General features: G+C 37.3%; 1 protein-coding gene and 1 pseudogene across 1 annotated transcript; one reads left to right on the top strand and one right to left on the bottom strand.

Annotated features, from left to right (window-relative positions):
* Positions 1 to 3,527: 3,527 nt before the first annotated feature.
* On the top strand, positions 3,528 to 4,469 carry LOC116599963 (olfactory receptor 5B12-like). The gene has a single exon (XM_032359897.1). It carries the CDS (start codon positions 3,531 to 3,533, stop codon positions 4,467 to 4,469), a length of 939 nt encoding a protein of 312 aa, XP_032215788.1. The 5' UTR covers positions 3,528 to 3,530.
* Positions 4,470 to 10,893: 6,424 nt separating this feature from the next.
* On the bottom strand, positions 10,894 to 11,996 carry LOC116600067 (annotated as a pseudogene).
* Positions 11,997 to 21,194: the final 9,198 nt, after the last annotated feature.

Genomic DNA, 21,194 nt, shown 5'->3' with positions numbered 1-21,194 from the left:
TGGAAGTCAGGGGCCCAACCAAATATGCTACAGATGAATTCTTATTTCGCGGCTTTGTCAATTTAAGCAGCTTGTATTTGAATTCTTATTTTCTCACTTGAATTCTTACTTCTCAAGAGAAGTAAGAATTACTTACTTCTTTGTATCTCCCCTCCTCTAGAGAAGAGAAGAGTTTGTTAATTATAAACATACACCTCCCACACTAGGTTGGGTCTCTGAAACTGAGTCACAGTGACTCCTAAAGGCCCCCTGGGGATAAATTATTTCTTTTAGAGACAGTGGGCACTTTCAGAAACAAATGGAGGCTCTCTCACAAAAAAGTAAGACTTTGCAATTATTTTTTACAATGTTTGGTGAGAGTTTACTGTATATCAGATTTGTTTTAAAAGCATATAAATGTTAATTTATTTGTTTCTCATAACAGCGGTATGAAGCAGTCACTCTCATTGTCTTCATTTTACTAATGAGGGAACTGAAGTGCAGAGGGGTTATATAACCTGTAACCTTCTTCACATGAATTTTAGGAGGTCGTGTGGCTGTGGGATAACACAACTTTCACAATGCTTCAGCCTGGTTTTCATGACCTTTCTCATGATTCTGTCTCACTGCCACTGGAAAAGTTAATGCTGAATCTCTTCTGAAGATATCTGTACTGTCAAGAAGAAAAAATCCCAAGTTATGTAAATACATCAGTGTTATGCCTTAACAAACTGAAATTGGTCTCTAATTGTTTCTTCCCAATGTAAATGAACTCAGAGGCTATGGTCTCTCTCTTAGGTAGCTATTCCACCGAGGATTTCATGTATGTATAAATCCCTCTGGTTCCCCATCATTAGCTTCTAACATCCCAACGTGACTCTATTTGACATCACTTTGGAGGGACCAGTCTGTATGTCAAAGGCTCTTTGGTGTTCTTTTTGTGAATCTTCATGTAAAAGGTTGTCCATTTTACTAAGTGACCTTATTTCACAGACTTAGTACTCTGAGCCTGTGAAGTGAGCAAGGATAAAAATCCCGAGCTATAATGTCGTCCTTGGTGGGTAGGATGATTCTTTCTTGGAATGGTTCAGCACTTTCCAGAGTCCATTCGGAATCTTTCTCTTGTTTTTCCTCATGGCAGCATCTCTGTGTGACAGGTTGGAGAATGTTTTATAATACCCATTGAGTAATTACCTTTTCTTTGTATCTCCCCTCCTCTAGAGAACCTCAAGCTTTGTGACCAGACATTAAGCAAGGAGATCAATGGGATACTTTCTTTCTTTTGAGTGGCACTAGCAATTTGTAGATCATAAATGAAATTGTGTCACCTTCCTTGAAGGGCAAGGTAAATACATAGCTCAGTTCTCTGTTCTGTTTAGAGTGTAGTATCAGAAGATGTGCTAAGTGAAGTTACAAGGGCAACACCTTCCCATGGATTTTTCAGAGTTTAATATCCCAGGTTTTAATATTCTCATGCTTCCAGACTGCTCAGCTAGAGTTCAGATGTTACAGCAACCTTTATTGATTAGGAAAATGGTGATTTTTCTCAAATAATAAAGATAGTATTTTTCTCATCATTTAACATCCCTGCACTTAGGAGAGCACTTAGAAACTGATGAGGACTCCGTCCATGTTTATTGAAGTAATGAGTGAACAGATGAATAAATGAATATATGAATGAGTGAATCTCTGAATGATTTGTTTATTGAGCCTGTTAATGAAGCACATTCTGAAGTGTCTGGTCCTGTGCTATTAAAGCATAGTCTCATGTACATCTTAGCACAGGCTTTGCAGAAACTCTCTATCAAAGGCTGTAGACTTCTGTGAGTAAGTAGCAATAATGCCTGGCTACCCATTACTGCTTGTATTATTGGGTTTTTTTCCAAGATCTGTTTATTTATTTTGAGAGAGTGAGAGAGAGCACAAGTGAGCAGCAGTAGGGAAGAGCAGAGGGAGAGGGAAAGAGAATCTCAAGCAGACTCCATGCTAAGCATGGAGTCTGGTACAGGGCTTGAGCTCATGATCCCAAGACATGACCCTGAGATCACAACCCTGAGATCATGACCTGAGCAGAAACCAAGAGTCTGACGCTCAACTGACTGAGCCACCCAGATGCTCTGCTAATATTATTATTGTTAGCATTAAAAAGACATGGCCTATGGGACAGATTTACCAACTACTTGAAAAGACAAAACTTTGGCATCTTCAGTATCTACTCCTTGGTTCCCACCATCTTTCAGTTCCCGTATCTGCATCTCGCCTAGACTTTATCTTCTTACCTTTTCCAGGGACCCATTGCAGGACTGAGTTCTTACCCCACATGGCCTAAGTGATGGCATGGCTTAGAGCAGGTACACGAGAGTTGGTGACAAGGACATTAATTTGGGCTATATTTTGAAGATAGAGATAACAAGATATACTCATGGACTACATGTGGAGTGTGAGGGAAAGAGAGCCAGGGCTGAATAATTCTGGCATTAAAGGATTCTTTGTGGAAGACTTCATCAGGGTTAACCAGATATGTAGCCTGGATTCTGAGAATTGCAGAGGCTATTTTACGATGAGATTATACAGTTGGCTGAAATATTTGGTATAACCTTCAACAGATTTTTTTTGCTGTAGTCAGACCATGAATGATGGCATCTCAACATTTGTACCTATTATCATTCCTGATGCTCAACTCCCAATTTTTTGTTGTTAATATTTTAAAAAATAGTATGCTTTTTAAAACATATTTAAATTTAAGTTATGAGGTCATCTACCCACATAAATTTCTTTAGTAGTATGGGTCCAATAATTGTGTTGGGTTTCTTTTGTTATTTTTTCCAACAACCTTATATATACTATTAATAATATTTATTTAATAATAATAAAACAGGATTTATTATATGCTATTAAGCAGTATTTTGGGTGATTCAAACATATCAACTCATTAAATTCTCCAAACAGCCTTGTGAAGTACTATTATTGTCACCTGTTTTAAACTGACACATAGAAAGACTGTGACTTACCCAGAGTTACCAGCCTGCAAGTGGAAATGCCAGGATTTGAATGCAGACAGGTCACCCAGAGACCATGATCTTCACTATAACAATATACTGCCTTTGGAAATACCTGTGTTGTTTTCAAAGTGCCTTTTAAAATTGCTGTAAGAATCTTATAATATTGTAAAAGTAGGAAACACAGTGCCCACTTAATTTTTTCATGCAAAGAAATTAAAGCTCAGGAACATTTATGTTGCTTTTCCAAGGTGATAAAATGAAGATCACAGAAAACTTCAACCCACATAAAAAAAAGCAATAGTCATTTTGAAGACAACTGAGTGGTAATTTGGAATATCTCAGTGGGGTCAGGAACTGACAAGTATGTATGTACCCTTATACATTGAAAGATGAAGGTCAGAAGACGTCAGTCTCTGGGTTACTGGGAACCCTGTACTGGTAATGGTGTCATGATGCACTTATGACATTTGGGTCACTTTCCATGCATAAGCAATTTATCCATTTTGCCTTCTGGTTTTGACAGGTGAACCATAGTTTCAAATAGTATCTATGGAGAACAGCACCGAGGTGAATGAGTTTAGGCTCTTGGGACTGACTGACAGCCCAGAACTGCAAGTCCCTCTTTTCATAACATTCACTTTCATTTATCTTGCTACTCTCATTGGAAATCTTGGGATGATCACGTTGATTCTGTTGGACTCTCGCCTCCACACTCCCATGTATATTTTCCTCAGTAACCTCTCTCTGGTGGACTGTGCTTACTCCTCGGCTGTTACTCCCAAGGTGATGGCTGGGTTTCTCACAGGAGATAAAGTCATCTCCTATGGTGGATGTGTTGCTCAGATGTTCTTCTTTGTGGCTTTTGCCAGTGTAGACTGTTTCCTGTTAGCTGCCATGGCTTATGATCGGCATACCGCAGTATGTAAACCCTTACATTATACCACTTCTATGACCATGAGCTTGTGTGCTCAAATGGCAATAGGCTGCTATGCCTGGGGCTTTGTTGAATCTGCTATCCACACTGGATTCACCTTTTGCCTCTCCTTCTGCCATTCCAATGTGGTCCATCATTTTTTCTGTGATATCCCCCCAATTCTGGCTCTCTCCTGCTCTGATATCTATATATATGAGATTGTACTCTTTATATTAGCAGCTTTCAATGTCTGTTTTGCCCTTATAGTTATCTTGACCTCCTATCTGTTCATCTTCGTTGCCATCCTGAGGATGCGCTCAGCTGAGGGAAGGAAAAAAGCCTTCTCTACCTGTGCCTCACACTTCACTGCTGTAACCATCTTCTACGGGACTGTCATATTCATGTACTTACAACCCAATTCTAGTCATTCTATGGACAATGATCAAATGGCATCTGTGTTCTATACAATAATAGTCCCCATGTTGAACCCCATTGTCTATAGTTTGAGGAATAAAGAGGTGAATAGCGCTTTCAGGAAAACTGCTAAGAAACTGAAGATTCTGTTCAACCCATAGATCAATTAGAGACATTATAATAGCTGTATAGTTAATCATTTATCTATTATTGTGTAGCAAAATATCACAATTCCAAAAACAACAGTTTATTATTTCTCATAATTCCGTGGCTGGCGGGATAGTTCCTTTGCTATTTTCATATGGGCTCACTCATGAGGTTGCATGTCTTCTGCATGGTCAGCTGGGCTGAAGGGTTCAAATTTCTAACTCACATTTCTATTCACATTTCTAACTGTTGGATTTGGTTACTGTCCATCTCTTTTCCAGATGCTCTTCCATCCTCCAGAGGATGGACCAACTTTGTTACATGTTTTCAGTGTGAAAGTAAAATTGAATGGTTTCTTGAAGTCTAGACTCCTGACTCAAACATTTTCTCTACCACATTATATTAATCATTGGTGTCAAAGAGTTGGCCCCAATGTAAGCATGAAGAAAGGCTCCACCTCTTGAGGGGAACAGCTGCAAAGAATTTGTGCCCATAGTTTATCTACCACAATTAGAAATTAGATTAAACTTCTGTAACAAAGAAAGTGAAAATACAGTGGCTTAAATACCGTAGCAATTTATTCTCAAATAGTGGAAGTGAATGTAGCAATGTGAAAATGAACTGTCTGGCTAGCCAGTGTGTTCTTTGTCATTCAGGGCCAGGTTCAGTCCACCTAACCTCTCTCTACCATCTCCTATAGCGTTGAGTGTTGAGCCTGTCCTCATCATTGCTCTTCTGTCTGGAGGAAAGGAGGAACAGATAAGTTGAAGGAAAAATATTGTCTCTTCAAGAAAGTGATATAGTCATTTTCTGTATGACTTCTGAGTACATTCCATTGGCAAGGATTCAGTCATAAGGCTACAAAAACAACTGGAAAAATCAACTTCAAAATTGAATCTCTGTCTAAAAGACAGGTTGCTTTGCTAAAATCTCAATACTCTGGGAAAAAAAAAAAGTGTTTTCTGGGTAAAGGCAGGATACTGCCACATAGCTAGTAACTGAACCTGAGCTTCTAAGACCTGGAGCTTTCTTGATAAAAGATCAGAGAGATGAATAGCCAGTGGAGGTAAGTGGCATTCTAGAAACCAAGTGATGAGAAATGCATTAAGAGGAAATGGATGTGTCAGAGCCACTGGTAGGTTAAGCAATAGTAAGACTAAGAACTGGAAATAGGCCATAGTGATAGGAAGTTGGTGGGTGACTTTGAGTGGTTTGGGCTGGATGGTGGGAGCACAAATCTCATTAAGTATATTCTCTACAATCTAGTCCATGATTATTCTTTGCTTTACGGTGTTTCTAATTATTTTCCCAACATGCACTACTGATGATATAAATGTATGTTGTCTTTTCCCAGAACAGCTAGGGGAATAGGGCTTTGAGACTTTGAACTTAGAGAAGAAAGATGAACAGAGCTTAACAACATGATGGGAAGCCAGGGTTTCAGGAGATGACTGAAAAGAGATGTTTTGACAACAGTTGATGCTTCATGAACCTGAGCATCAGTTATAGCAAATGTCTGCTTTGCAGCAAGTCTTTGTTCTTGGCGTCACTTCCCCTCCATTTTGCTGAGTACAAGATTATTGCAACAAGTTCTTTGGAAGAATGAAGGAGGGAGGAAAAGCACCTTGGGGGAAAAGCAGTGTAGAGACAGGAAAAGAAGAAACACAGAAGGTGGTATAGTGCTTGATGTGATGAACAAGTGAGACGAAGACAGGGGTTTGGAACAGGAACTGAGGGACAAAAAGAAAGCTTAAGCACACACACACAGTCCCTACTCAAAGACACCTCAAAACCATTTAGGAATGTACTCAGCCTCCTGTAGCTAGCTGTTATTTAATCTACCAGTTAAAAGAAAGAAGGCTGGAGGATTTGGATTCTGTTGAGTTACAACCGAGAGTGAGATGGGCTCTTTGGAGAAAGAGCTGATTACTGGGTTAGGATAGGAATACTGCAAGAGGAGCCTGGAGCATCTTGTAGTTCCAGAAAGTAAGGAGGAGTTCAGAGAACAAGAGGGTTGTGTATATCAAAAGGAAGCAAGAGTAAAACTGAAAGTGCTCCCAAAGATGGAACCATTTGAGCAAGAAAGTAAATAACACAGGACTACATTGTACCCCAAAGTATAAAGCAGAAAAATGTTAAGTACAGGCTGATATAAACAAACAAACAAATCTCCCTTATAAAAAAATCCTTGACATTGGAGACGGTATGTGCTATGGTGACTGCTGTGAAATGTGTAAGCCTGATGATTCACAGACCTGTACCCCTGGGGCAAATGATACATTATATGTTAATAAAAATAATTTTTTTAAAAAATCCTAAATAATATATTTAGCCTTCTCTTAGGAGGTGGAGTATAGTCCCTTTTACCATGAGTATGGCCTGCACTTAGTGACTTATTTCTAAAATACACAGCACAGTGGGAAAAGGTAGCATTACATTGAAGCACCTGGCAAATGTATCTGGTTTAGGTGATTAAGGTTAAGATCCCAGTGATGAGTCATGTTGGTAATATGTGTCTCCTGATCAGACGTGATAAGAACAGCACTTCTCTCTTTCAATAATAAACCTTTGTGTAGTCATGACAAACAAAATCAGACAAATCTAAATTGAAATACCTTCTACCTGAGCAGTACCCCTCAAAGCTATTAAGATAGTGAAAATCCAGGAAAGCCTGAGACACTGTCACAGATCAGAGAAGACTAAGGAGACAGGACAATATATACAGAGTTGGATCCTGGATTGGACCCTATAAGAGCAAAATGACATAAGTTGAAAATAATAATCTGAATGAGTTCTTGAAGTTTAGAGACCAGTAGTGTATCAATGCTGGTTTCTTTGTTTTGACTAGTGTATTATGATAAAGTAAGATGTTAACACTAGGGGAAGCTGGGTGAGAGGTATGCAAGACTTGTCTATAATATCTCAGAAAATATTTTGAAAATCTGAAATTATTTTCAAAATTAAAGGTACCTTAATTACATGGTGCTCACCAGCCGCTCCAACCTCAAGAGTTCAGCAGCTCCCTAGTTCTTTGTGGGAGGTTTAGTTTGGCTCTCTCTTATGCTAATTGCTCCTTTAAAAGGAATTTTTTTTTTCTTCCCTGAGCCCAGGCATCCAGGGCTGGTGTGGGTTCAGGTTCTACTGAGGAATAGACCTGCTGTGGCATCAGGATCTTGTGCCCTTTGGTGCTCTCAGCAGGGAGGAGGATTGTGAACTCTTGTACTCACCAGACCTCTGACCAAGAGTTCTGGTAGCTTCCCTGCTTTGGCAGGGCACTAAAGCTAGAACTTTTATATTCTAGTTGCTCTTTTAAACCAAGTCTATTTTTTATGCCCCAGGGCTACTAAGTCTGCTCCTGGTCCTCCCCAACACTCCACTGCAGTTCTAAGCATTGTGCGTGAAGGCTCTCTTATTTCCCATATGTCTAATAATTCCACTACTAGTTATTACCCAAATAAATGAAAACACTAATTAGAAAATATGCTAATTACACTAATGCTAATTATGCAAATAACACTAATTAGAATATATGCACCCCTATGTTAACTGCAGCATTATTTACAATAGCCAAGATATGGAAGTACCCCAAGTGTCCATCTGTACAAGAATGGATGAAGAAGAGAGGCGCCTGGGTGGCTCAGTGGGTTAAGCCGCTGCCTTTGGCTCAGGTCATGATCTCAGGGTCCTGGGATCGAGTCCCACATCGGGCTCTCTGCTCAGCGGGGAGCCTGCTTCCCTCTCTCTCTCTCTCTCTCTCTGCCTGCCTCTCTACCTACCTGTGATCTCCCTCTGTCAAATAAATAAATAAAATCTTAAAAAAAATAAAGAATGGATGAAGAAGGTGTTGTACATACATACAATGGAGTATTACTCCTCCATAAGAAAAGATGAGATCTTGCCACTTGTGACAACAAGGATGGGCCTATAGGGTATTATGTTAAGTGAAATAAATTGGAAAAAGACAAATACCATATGATTTCACTTACATGTGGAATCTAAAGAACAAAGCAAATCATCAACAAACAAAAGCTGAATCAGACATATAAATACAAAGAACAATTGATGCTTGCCAGAGGGAAGAAGCTTTGGGGGATGGGCAAATGGTTGAAGGGGAGTAGGAGATACAGGAGATACGGAATGAATAAGTCATGAGAATAAAAGGTACAGTATGGAGAATGTACAGTATGGAGAATGTAGGCAATGGTATTGTAATAGCATGGCATGCTGCTGGATGGGACCTACACTTGTGAGCATGGCATAACATATAGTGGTTGAATCACTGATGTTGTACACCTAAAACTAATGTGACAATGAATATCAACTATGCTTAAAGGAAATAAAGCAAAAAAAGAAAAAAATTTCAAATAACAATTAAGAAATGGTTCCAGAAGAGAAACCACCATTTTCACAGACTTTTTTTTCACAGATATTTGTGTGATAGATACCACTCTATCCCCACTAATACCAGCATGACCCTCTCAGGACATTCAAGCACAGTTTTGCAAGTCTTCAGAAGTTAAGTACTTCTAATTTTATAAAGATAGGAAAAGAACACATGGAAAAAAATTCCTTTGGGTACCTTTATAATAAAATTGAGCTCAACTGAACGTCAAATAAAATACAGAGTTATTAGCACATTGAGGTAGTTTACATTTAATGTGGTAAAACATTATCTTACATTGCTTGCTATCTTGCTTACATTTTTAGTGGGTATTTGAAATCACTGGAAATAGATGAATAATCATTATTTACTAAGGAATTTTGTAAATTGAATCAGGAAATCTGTAGTCCCATTTTGGCTGTTAATGATGTCCTAAATAGACTTTATTTCATGTATTGTTTTCCATCTAATGAGACATTCCTAATAGAAAAGAATTAAGATGGTTTGATATGACCCACTTGATAGTGTAATTTCCAAAAATTAATTTGTCCCAAAGTAGGAAATTCAGATACCAAGTGAAAGAATATAGAAGAAAACCAACCACGTCTCATGAAATGTTCTAGAATTCTTTTGTAAAGAATATTATAATGGATAATTGGTATATTTATCAGTGTTCAAGTATATTTGCTGCTGGACTCAAACAATTAGTTTATTCATTAACTAGTCCTTGTTGAATAATTAGTACAAACCAGACCATAATTTAGTTATTAGGGATACCATTGTTAGTAAAGTAGACAAAGCCACTCTTTTTGTGCAGTGTATATTCTAGGTAGATAGGTAAATGAATAAACAAGCTAACAAATAAACAGAAAGAGTTGAGGAGTGATCAGGACTATAAAGACTAAAGCAAGCTGGGAACAGTGTCCATGGGGAGTGGAGTGACTATGATATGTTAACATTTAAGCAAAGACCTAAGGGAAGTGAGAAATCTTTCTGAGCATTGGCAATAGCAAATACAAAGACCCTGAGGCAGGAGGGAGTTTGGATTGTCCAGGAACAGCAGGGAACTCAGTTTGAGCGAAGAGGAGGGATGGAGTAGGAGAATGGCAGGACATAATGTAGCTCCTCTGAAACTAACGTGTCCCTGCATGGGGAGCACTCGCCTTCTTATAGCATTTCCAGAAAGAAAAATAGATAACATGATCATTACTTAGGGCATTTATCTTACACATTTGAAGAGTTGGTAGTCTTTATGCTTTATTATCAATTGATCCCCCTTTCTTCTCACTTTAAAAAGTTATCATGTGATCATACTTTTTGTACAAATGACTTACTGAAGCCAAAGATATTAACTCCTTTAAGATATTATGGATTTCTGAGGAAATATGCCAAGAGAAAGCATATGTCTTTATTTAAAAGTTTTTCTTTTTCTTTCCATTCGTGTTTTTCTTCATTTTGTATACTTAGGATTTTTTTTAAATTAGAGAAATAATGATGTACTATAAGTTGGCCAATTGAATTTAAATTTTAAAGGAAATAAAGCAAATTTTTTTAAATTAGAGAAATAATGATGTACTATAAGTTGGCCAATTGAATTTAAATTTTAAAATGTTAGACATTAATTTATATTCTGATCCAGATTAATTTAACCTTTAAGTTAAAAACTAGTGATACCACTGCTACTTCCTTTAACAAATTTCCCAGTCTTGTCTGTATGTGCACACATGGGGTCTTTACATACACTTGTCTTCATGGGTTTGAGCTCTGTTTTCCATATATACTTCCATTAAATATGGTGCAGAAAATGTGAACATATGAATAAGTCACATAAAATTAATGAGGTTCATCATAAACAACATCATTAAATATTTAAGGCCCTCATGGTTATTCTCATCCAGATATTACTCAACTGGACACCCTATCTTCTTTTTCAATGACAGAATTTTGAAGAGGAAAGTATGTTACTAATACAAATGCTGTGTGGGCTGTAAACTGTGAGTTAGTGCATGAAGAAGATCTGACAAGAATGAAACTGGGTCAATGTGGATCTTACAGCCCTAAAAGATTAAGCTTAGAGATGATTTTGTCTTCTCAACAACCTTCTTGAAAACATTCTTGACTTCTTTGTCTTAGGCTATACACCACAGGATTTAGCATGGGGATGACCATAGTATAGAAAACAGATGTGATTTTGTTTGTTTCCATAGAGTACATGAACATGACTGTCCTATAGAAGACGGACACTGCAGTAAGATGGGAGGCACAAGTGGATATATATAGCCTTCAGGTATCCCTCCACTAAAGGCATCTTCAGGATGGTGATAAAAATAACAGGTAGGGGCACCTGGGTGGCTCGGTGAGTTAAAGCCTCTGCCTTCGGCTCAGGTCATGATCTCAGGGTCCTGGAGTCAAGGCCATCGGGCTCTCTGCTCAGCAGGGAGCCTGCTTCCCTCATCTCTCTCTCTTCCTGCCTTTCTGCCTACTTGTGATCTCTGTCTGTCAAATAAATAAATAAAGACTTTTTAAAGAAAATGAACAGGTAGGATATCAAGATAACCAGAAAAGCAAAAAAGATGTGGAAGATTGTCACAAAGACAAGAATCAACTCACTGACATGTCTGTCAAATAAGAGAGAACCATGAGTACAGGAATAGCACCAAAAAAGTGATGGATAGGAGGGGTACTTACAGTAGGAAAATGGAATGTGTTTCCTACATCAAAAGAAGCAATCAGAAAACCATAGACATAGCAGCCTATTGCCAAACACATACACCTGTGGTCATGGTGGTTTTTTAATGCTGTGTAGCAGTCTTAAGCCATTGAGGCTAAAATGTAATTTTCCCCATGGGAAAGACTACAACAAAGAACATCTGGACAGCAAATGCAAGGTAGGAGGTGACCTTGTCTTCCATAAGGAGCCCAGCCATGACCTTGGAAGTGACTGTTGAATAACAAAAATCCACCAGAGATATGTTACTGAGGGAAATGGATATGGGAGTGTGGAGATGAGACTTTAGCAAGATCAATACGATCATCTCCAGTTCCCAACCAGAGTGACAAAGTAAATGAGGGTGAACATTACAAAGAGAGAACTCTGCAATTCTGGGGCAGTGGTTAATCCCAGCAGGATGAAATCAGTCACCTCTGTATTGTTCTTCATGGATGTGAATTTGAGAATCATGAGATGTTCTGTGGCAACAAGAAGTAGGAGAACAGAATGATCAATAAAGAAAAGTTGCATGAGCATTTATTTATTATTGCTGTAATTTATTTTTGAATATTCTCCATTTTAAGCATGAGAATGACAATACAATTTAGTGATAACTTATCCAAACAAGAATAGACTTTTGTAGAGTAAGGTTCATCACCAATCATCTTCCTAGCTTTTTATTTTTGTATATGAGTAAATTGAGTCACAGCAAATGACAATGAGCTGTCCAAGCTCACATGCCTGGAATGGACGGAACTCCTAAATCAGATGTTTTGAGTCCTCTAATTATATTCACTTCAGTATGCTCATGTGTGTTTATTTATTCAGTCCTTTTATTATCCCCATGTAATTAATTAGTTATGCCCATATATATAATAGGAAACTTAGCAACAAAGAGATTGAATATTCAAGTTTACATAGTTATGGACAGAGCCATAGGTACATTCAGAATGGTTCCCAAACTTAATGGCATCAGTGAATTTTAATTGATTTCAATCTCATTCAATTTACACTTAATCATGGTATGCATTCTACCAAGCCTAATGTTTGATGTCACACAATAAAGCAATCCACAAATATATGCATATATGCACAGTGAGATACATGCAACGTTAGAGACAAATGTAGTCAACAAAAGCTAAATATTGGACTCTGGGCTGATGTGCCTGTGTATTCACACAGAAGAACTCCCATTTACCACCTGGGAGACATTGGTCCTAAACTAAGTTTCCTGCGCCTTATTTTATCCACCAGTAGGGTGAAGGTGATACAGGAACCTACCTGCATGTTCCTGTGAGTGTTCAAAGAAGTAATCATAACAAAAAGTTTGCACATGTGGGTATTCAGCACCATCCTGATGAGTTCTGCCTATAATGTCACAAGTAGGATGGAACAATGGTGTCTGTTAGTTTAGAAGGTTGGTGGCAACTGCATGGCTTCAAGGTGTGAGTGAGTTTTGATGTCTGGTAGGTTTGCTCTCTGATTTGCATATTTTCACACATTTCATCCACCCAGATCTCTTGTTTCTTCCAGTATTTTTTCATTCTGTCCTATCTCTCCAGTGTTAATGGTTTTGTCATCCCTTCTGTGTGAGAACCCTTACACAAACCTCTTTTGCATAATTTCTTCCTTTTGATCCACATTTTAGGTTAGGTTGAAAGACTCTTATTTAATCTTAGACACATTCTTACTGTCATTTTTGTCAATAAGTAGCTGGATCATAAATATTGAGGGCTGAAAATCCATGTCTGGAGAGTTGACTCTAGTCTGTAGATTGTTTTTGAGCAAGCACAATGTTTCAAATCTTTTTATTTATATTTGAAGTCTTGGGAGGGATATCCATTTTCTTTTTTTTTTAAGGAAAAATTTTTTTCATTTATTTATTTTCAGCATAACAGTATCATTATTTTTTCACCACACCCAGTGCTCCATGTAATCCGTGCCCTCTATAATACCCACCACCTGGTACCCCAACTTCCCACCCCCCGCCACTTCAAACCCCTCAGATTATTTTTCAGAGTCCATAGTCTCTCATGATTCACCTCGCCTTCCAATTTACCCCAGCTCCCTTCTCTCTAACTCCCCATGTCCTCCATGCTATTTGTTATGCTCCACAAATAAGTGAAACCATATGATAATTGACTCTCTCTGCTTGACTTATTTCACTCAGCATTTTCTGATAACTATTATTGTCACTATCTTCCTTCTGGCCCCTCTACACATTGCATGTCTGGAATTTACAGTATTTGTTTTGTGAACCCAACACTCAATAATATTATAAGCTATTATTTCTTGTTTAACATCTGTTATGTTTTTTTTCTAATTTTTTAAATTTATTTTTTCAGTGTTCCAAGATTCATTGATAGCTGGAATGTTCTTATTAGGCCCACATGGATAATCCAATATAATATTGCCATCTCAAAAGCCTTAATATGTACATAATATCATTTTCTTTGCAAGAGAATATAATCACAAACTCCAGGATTAGTATGTGGGCTTACAGATGAGGATTTTTCTAACTGCCACAATCGAGATGAAAAGAATATATAATTTGTAAATTGTCTAGAGAGTTAGAGATTGTTGAAGCTAAGACACCTTCAAAGATCTTTTGGCCAACTTTCTGATTGTGTATAATAATAACATAAGAACAGAAAGAGGTATTAACTTCTCCAAGGTTACATATCTGGAATAAATCCATTCCTATATCTGATCTCCAGGGGATAGTAAGAACCATAACACACTGCTTATGTGCTAGTTTATCTCGTATATAGTCAGAAATCAGAAAAGGCAGAAAGACAAACAGGCAGGCAGGCAGACATCGCAGACAGAAAGATAGAAGGTAGAGAGCTAATGAATGGAAAGAGGGATGGATGGATGGATGGACGGACAGATACACAGGTAGATAAACAGATATATATCAAAAGATAGAGGAAGAGAGAGTATGCACACACACACACACACACACACACACACAACTCCCATTTAAGGCTAAGTAAATGGAGAACTCAAGAGGTTGTATGCTTTCCTCACATTGCACATCTAGTATGAGATCAGTTCAGATTCAGACTCATGTCTTACTTATTTCAATGTCTGTAGCTTCAGTCACTGCCCTTGTCAGATTTTCCAGATGAGAAAGTAATGAAAGTGTAGGTTGTGGGAAAGTGACAGTGAAAATGGAGTAAGGATCTTGGTGGCTTCATGAAGATCCTTCTGGAGTCTAAAGAATTATCATTTCACCCTGTTGGTTAGGTGTCCCTTCGAGGGCAAGTCAGAACATAGTAAACAGGAAGAATTTACCACCTTCTCAATGAGAGTATCATCTATCATGGGTGCAGTGTAAGCCCTGACAGCTGTTTTTTCTTTTTTTCTTTTTCTTTTTGTAATGCAAGTGCCTGACTTAGGCTTTGATTATTGAGGCAACTGCTTCAAGGACAGCAATCTCAATAAGCACTTTGCCAGTCACTGGATGAAAAGCTAGACTCAATTTCCTCTCTGGCTCCTTGTTTTAGAGCTTGTGATTGGTTTAGATAATCTATTGTTTGAAATTGGAAGAATAATTATATGCTTCTCTGGCCATGCTTTAAATTTACCCTCTTATGTTTTAAATTCACCAGTAAAGAGTGAACCCAGGTCCCTACTTTGACCTCAATAAAAGAGAATCCAGACCTGCTCTCTCTCACTACCCATGACCCTGCTATGTGGTCCCAGGTGTGCCACGTGATTTCCAGGACCTGTGAGTCTTGGAAACCTTGTCTCTTTCAGGGTTTCCTGGTGGTTATTGCTGAGAACCTCTTACAATTAATATAAGAACCACAAGGATCCATCCAGCCACAACATTGGTTGTCAATAGCCAGAGACAAGCACAAAACAATAGGTTTTTGATATCCTCTTAAGGAAAGCAGCATAAAATTTCATAAATAACATACTACTCTCTGCTGATTAAAGTGTTTTTGAATATAAATACTTAGTCCTGTGCTTCAGAAAAAGTATCCAAACAACTAGATACGAGCTTAAAAACTCATAGAAGAGGTTGCTGCCCCAGTGCTTCTGCATCAGTTACATTTTTCACCTAAAGTATATATCAAACATAGAAGTTTAATTTGTTCTTTTGTTTTTATTTTTTATTTCTTTTCAGCACAACAGAATTCATTGTTCATGCACCACACCCAGTGCTCCATGCAATATGTGCTACTTTGTTCTTGAAAAGAAGGAGAAGACAATCCTGAACTGTGAGTCTAAAATCAGAAATTTAGACCTACAAGAATGTATAAATAATTTTGGAGCATATCTCAGATATTGGTCAAAATGTTCCAAGGTGCCTGAGACATGGAGAGATGAAGAAGGATTATGAACATGGAGCTAGGAAGCCTAGGTTTAAGTCTTGCAACTACCTTGGATTTTTCTTTGTGTTAGGAGATTTGTTTATCTTACAGTGAGATCAATTTCCTTATTTATGGCATAGAAATAATAAAATTAATTCTCCTACGATTTCACAAAATTTTGTCTATGAATAGTGAATAGGGAGGATCTATGGAGACTTTAGTAAGGTTAGTCCTTTCAACACAATTCACTATGTTATTATCTTAGGGTGTTTCCCCCAGGTCTGGTTGCAGAGTCACTGCCAGTGCTCAGTTTGGAGAAAGACTGTTGTGTATACTTAAAAGCATCAAGATTCATTTGGATAAATGGTGACTGAATGTGTCTACTCAGAATTTTGAAAATATTGTCAGGTAAAGTCATGATATGATTTCAGACCATAATGAGTGGGAACAAGGAGAAAATCTATAGTTGTGAAATTCCTAGGGGATAAGTCCCTATGAGGGCAATCACTTCTATCCAGGGAAGAAGCAATTAAACTGGATACAGGGGCATAGTTTCTTCTATTGAGTAGCACACAGATGTATTTGTGGTAATTTTTTTCTTCTCTCAGTTTTTTTTTTAAAGATTTTTATTTATTTATTTGATAGAGAGAGATCACAAGTAGGCAGAGAGGCAGGCAGAGAGAGAGGGGGAAGCAGGCTCCCCACTGAGCAGAGAGCCCGATGTGGGGCTCGATCCCAGGACCCTGAGATCATGACCTGAGCTGAAGGCAGAGGCTTAAACCACTGAGCCACCCAGGCGCCCCTCTTCTCTCAGTTTTATTAAGTTGTTATTCAGTACATGACTAGTGGGTTTATTACATTTACATTTTTGTATTATTTATACTTATAATCTAAAAACTTGTTTTCTGTTTGCCATGATTTTATTCATTTCCTTTTTCTCCTTTCCATTCTTTTACTTGTTATAATTAAATTTTAGGCCACTGGAGTTTTTAGAGGTTGATAAATAAAATCCTTTTTTTTCTTTTTTATGTTTACAACAAATGGACAATGTGACATATAGGTCACATTGGAGATTAAAATGAAATATGGAGATTAAAATGGCCTTATTAGTCATGACTCAGTTCAAAAATTTATTCTGATCTGTAGGCAGACAGGCTTCTTTTCTGTCCTAAATGCCTTTTTGTAGCAGCTCTTATTGGTGCTCTGTCCATATCAACTTGGCATTCTTTGTCTATGTATAAGCCAGTGCTCATTATGAAAAAAAATGTCTGCATTTCTTAGGTTAAAATTTTTATTTTTACTTCAAGGGCATGCTCAGCCCATGTGGGGAACATTTAATTTTTCTAGTGCCAGTGATCAATAAATGAAAGATAGAAACAGAGTGATAAATACTTGATTTCTGATCTTTCAGATGATATAACTCTGAGGTATGTTGTTTATAGTCTTCCAGTGGTTTCTAGTAGATCAAGCCTTTTTCACAGATATCACCTAATAACTAATGAAACTCTATTGGCATCCATCCCTGACTCAATTTCTCACTACTGTATAAACTACTTGAATTCAAATCACTGACTGTGGATCTGCTTCTGGGGAACCTAAACTCATATGCACCCCAAGATTATAGCTATTCCCTTAGCAATACTACCTCATTGTCTTTATTAATAAATATAGAAGGAGAGGACAGAAGGTGTCCTTCCTGCAGATAATCCAGTCCAAAAGAGAAAGAGAAAAGAACAAAACATGCTTTATTCCATCTTCCAAATTACTTAATCAAGATAAATTACATCTCTTCCTTCTGCTGAAACACTTTCACTATTCAACTGCACCTTTAGGTAGTATACTGACTTGCGATTTTTGTATATATGCTAATGTCTGATTTTGCCATTAAATTCAAGTGGTAGTTTGTCTAGGTATAAAAATCTGGACTGATATTTTTTCCCTCAGCTTTTTGAAGTAATCAGTCCACTGTCTGCTAACTTCTGCTTCTTTATGATGAGAAGACTGATAGCAAGATTATATTATTTTGTATGTTTGTCTCTCTGGAATCTGAAATGTTTGACCTTGTCCTTGTTTTTCTGCACCATAACAGAATCAATAAAATGAAAAGGGAACCTACAGAATGGGACAAAATATTTGCAAACCACATATCTGATAATGAGATTATATCCCAATATATAAAGAACTCTTACTCAGAGAAAAAACAATTATTCCAAAAAAAAAAAAATAGGTAAAGGACCTAAATGACATTCTTCCAAAGAAGATACTGGAATGGTGGGTAGATACATGAAAATGTGGTCAACACAACTAATCATCAGGAAAAGGCGAATAAAAAACACAAGATATCACCTCACACCAGTTAGGATGGCTATTGTCAAAAAGGAAAGAGAAGACAAATACTGGCGAGGATGTGGATAAAAGGGAACACTTGTGGTAACTTATTTCTGGTAATATAATTGGTACAGTCACTATGAAAAACATCATAGAGGTTTCTCAAAAAATTAAAAATAAAATTATCACATGATCCAACAATTCCAATTCTGGGTATATATTGAAAGGAAATGGAATATCTAACTATCTCATAGAGATACTTGCATCTCCATGTTCATTGCAGTATTATTTACAATAGCCAACAAATAGGGGTCACTGAAACAACCTAAGTATCCTATGATAAATGAATGAATAAAGAAAATGTAATATATATTTACTCACTAGAATAGTATTTAGCCACAAAAAAGAAAGGAAATCCTGCCATTTGCAATAACCTGCATGAAACCCGAGGACATAATGCTAAGTGAAATGAGTCACATAGACAAAAACAAATTTCATTTATACATGGAATCTAAGAAAAACAAACTCATAGAAACATAACAGATTGGTGGTTCTGGAGGTGGGAACTGGGGGAACTGGCTGAACAGGTGAAGGTGGTCAAAGGCACAAATGCCTACTTATAAGATAAATAAGTATTAGCATGTCATGTATACCATGATAACTACAACTAAAAATATTGTGTTGCATATTTAAAAGTTTTAAGACATTAGAACTTAAAATTTCTCATAACAAGAAAAGAAATTTGTAACTATTTAAGGTGGTGTTTGTTAACAAAAAATTATTGTGGCAATATTTCCAATAATTACATTGTACATCTTAAACTTATATAATGAAATACATCAATTATATCTTAATAACCTGGAAAAAACAAAATTTGAAATAGATCAAGGTAATTAACAACTTTAAAGGAATGAAGGGAAAAACACATATTAAGTCATTATATGACTTAATAATTCAGAAAAAGTACTTAACAAAGTTTCCAATGCCTTCATGAAAAAGGTGAGAAATCTAGGATCTATAATGAACTCCTTAAACTCAAAACACACAAAACAGGCAATCAAAAAAAAAAATGGGCAGAAGATATGAACAGAGACTTCTCCAATGAAGACATACAAATGGCTCTCAGACACATGAAAAAATGTTCATCATCACTAGCCCTCAGGGAGATTCAAATTAAAACCACATTGAGATATCACCTTACACCAGTTAGAATGGCCCAAATTAACAAGACAGGAAACAGCATTTGTTGGAGGGGATGTGGAGAAAGGGGAACCCTCTTACACTGTTGGTGGGAATGCAGGTTGGTGCAGCCTCTTTGGAGAACAGTGTGGAGATTCCTCAAGAAATTAGAAATAGAACTTCCCTATGACCCTGCAATTGCACTCCTGGGTATTTACCCCAAAGATACAGATGTAGTGAAAAGAAGGGCCATCTGTACCCCAATGTTTATAGCAGCAATGTCCACGGTCGCCAAACTATGGAAAGAACCAAGATGCCCTTCAATGGATGAATGGATAAGGAAGATGTGGTCCATATACACTATGGAGTATTATGCCTCCATCAGAAAGGATGAATACCCAACTTTTGTAGCAACATGGATGGGACTGGAAGAGATTATGCTGAGTGAAATAAGTCAAGCAGAGAGAGTCAATTATCATATGGTTTCACTTATTTGTGGAGCATAACAAATAGCATGGAGGACATGGGGAGATAGAGAGGAGAAGGGAGTTGGGGTAAATTGGAAGGGGAGGTGAATCATGAGAGACTATGGACTCTGAAAAACAATCTGAGGGGTTTGAAGTGGTGGGGGGGTGGGAGATTTGGGGTACCAGGTGGTGGGTATTATAGAGGGCATGAATTGCACGGAGCCTGGGTATGGTGAAAAAATAATGAATACTGTTATGCTGAAAATAAATAAATTTAATTTTAAAAAAAAGAAGTGAACTTCCTTAAAATTATATAAAGCATGAATGAAAGACTTCACAGCTAACATCATACTTAAATGTGAAAGAGTGAAAACTTCCCTGTACAGTCACATACTAGACAAATACATCTATTTTCACCACTTTTATTCAATGTTGTACTGGAAGTTCTATCTATAGCAATTATACAAGAATAAAAGAATTACAAGGCATATAAATTAGAAAGGAAGAAGAAAAAACATATGATCTTCAGATAATAGGATGTTATATAGTGAAATCCTAAAGAATGTACTAGAAACTATTAGCTAATAAACTTATTCACCAAAGTAAGTTTGCTTACATACACTAGCAACAACAATCTCAGAAGAAACTCTCTCAGGGAGAGAGTTTGACTTCTTTGCCAATTTGAATGCCTATTATTTCTTTTTGTCTAATTGCTGATGTTAGGACTTCTAGTAATATGTTGAACAATGGTGAGAGTGGGCATCACTGCCATGTTCCTGACCTTAAGGGAAAATCTCTCAGCTTTTCCTCACTGAAAATGATATTCGCTGTGGGCTTTTCCTATATGGTTTTTATTATATTGAGAAATTTTCCCTCTATCCCTACACTCTTAAGAGATTTAATCAGGAAAGTATGCTGTGTTTTGTCAAATACTTTTTCTGCATCAACTGAGAGGATCATACGGTTCTTGTCTTTTCTTTTATTAATGTGCTCTCTCATGTTGATTGATTTGCAAATGTTGAACCACACTTGCACCCAAGGAATAAATTCTACCTGGTTGTGATGGAAAATATTTTAACATATGGTTGTATCCTATTGGCTAGGATCTTGCTGATTATTTTGGCATCCAATATACTGTTGGATCCTATTGGCTAGGATCTTGTTGAGTATTTTGGCATCTATGTTCCTCAAGGATATTGGTCTTTAGTTCTTCTTTTTGTTGGTACAGACACTTTGGAAAACAGTATGGAGGTTCCTCAAAAAGTTAAAAATAAAGCTACCTTACAACCCAGCAATTGCACTACTAGGTATTTACCCCAAAGATAAAAATGTAGTGATTCGAAGGGGCACCT

This window comes from Mustela erminea, chromosome 9, assembly GCF_009829155.1.
Source record: "Mustela erminea isolate mMusErm1 chromosome 9, mMusErm1.Pri, whole genome shotgun sequence".
Taxonomy (NCBI): Eukaryota; Metazoa; Chordata; class Mammalia; order Carnivora; family Mustelidae; genus Mustela; species Mustela erminea.
Note: the sequence above shows the minus strand (reverse complement) of the source record. Positions and strands in the feature narration are given on the sequence as shown.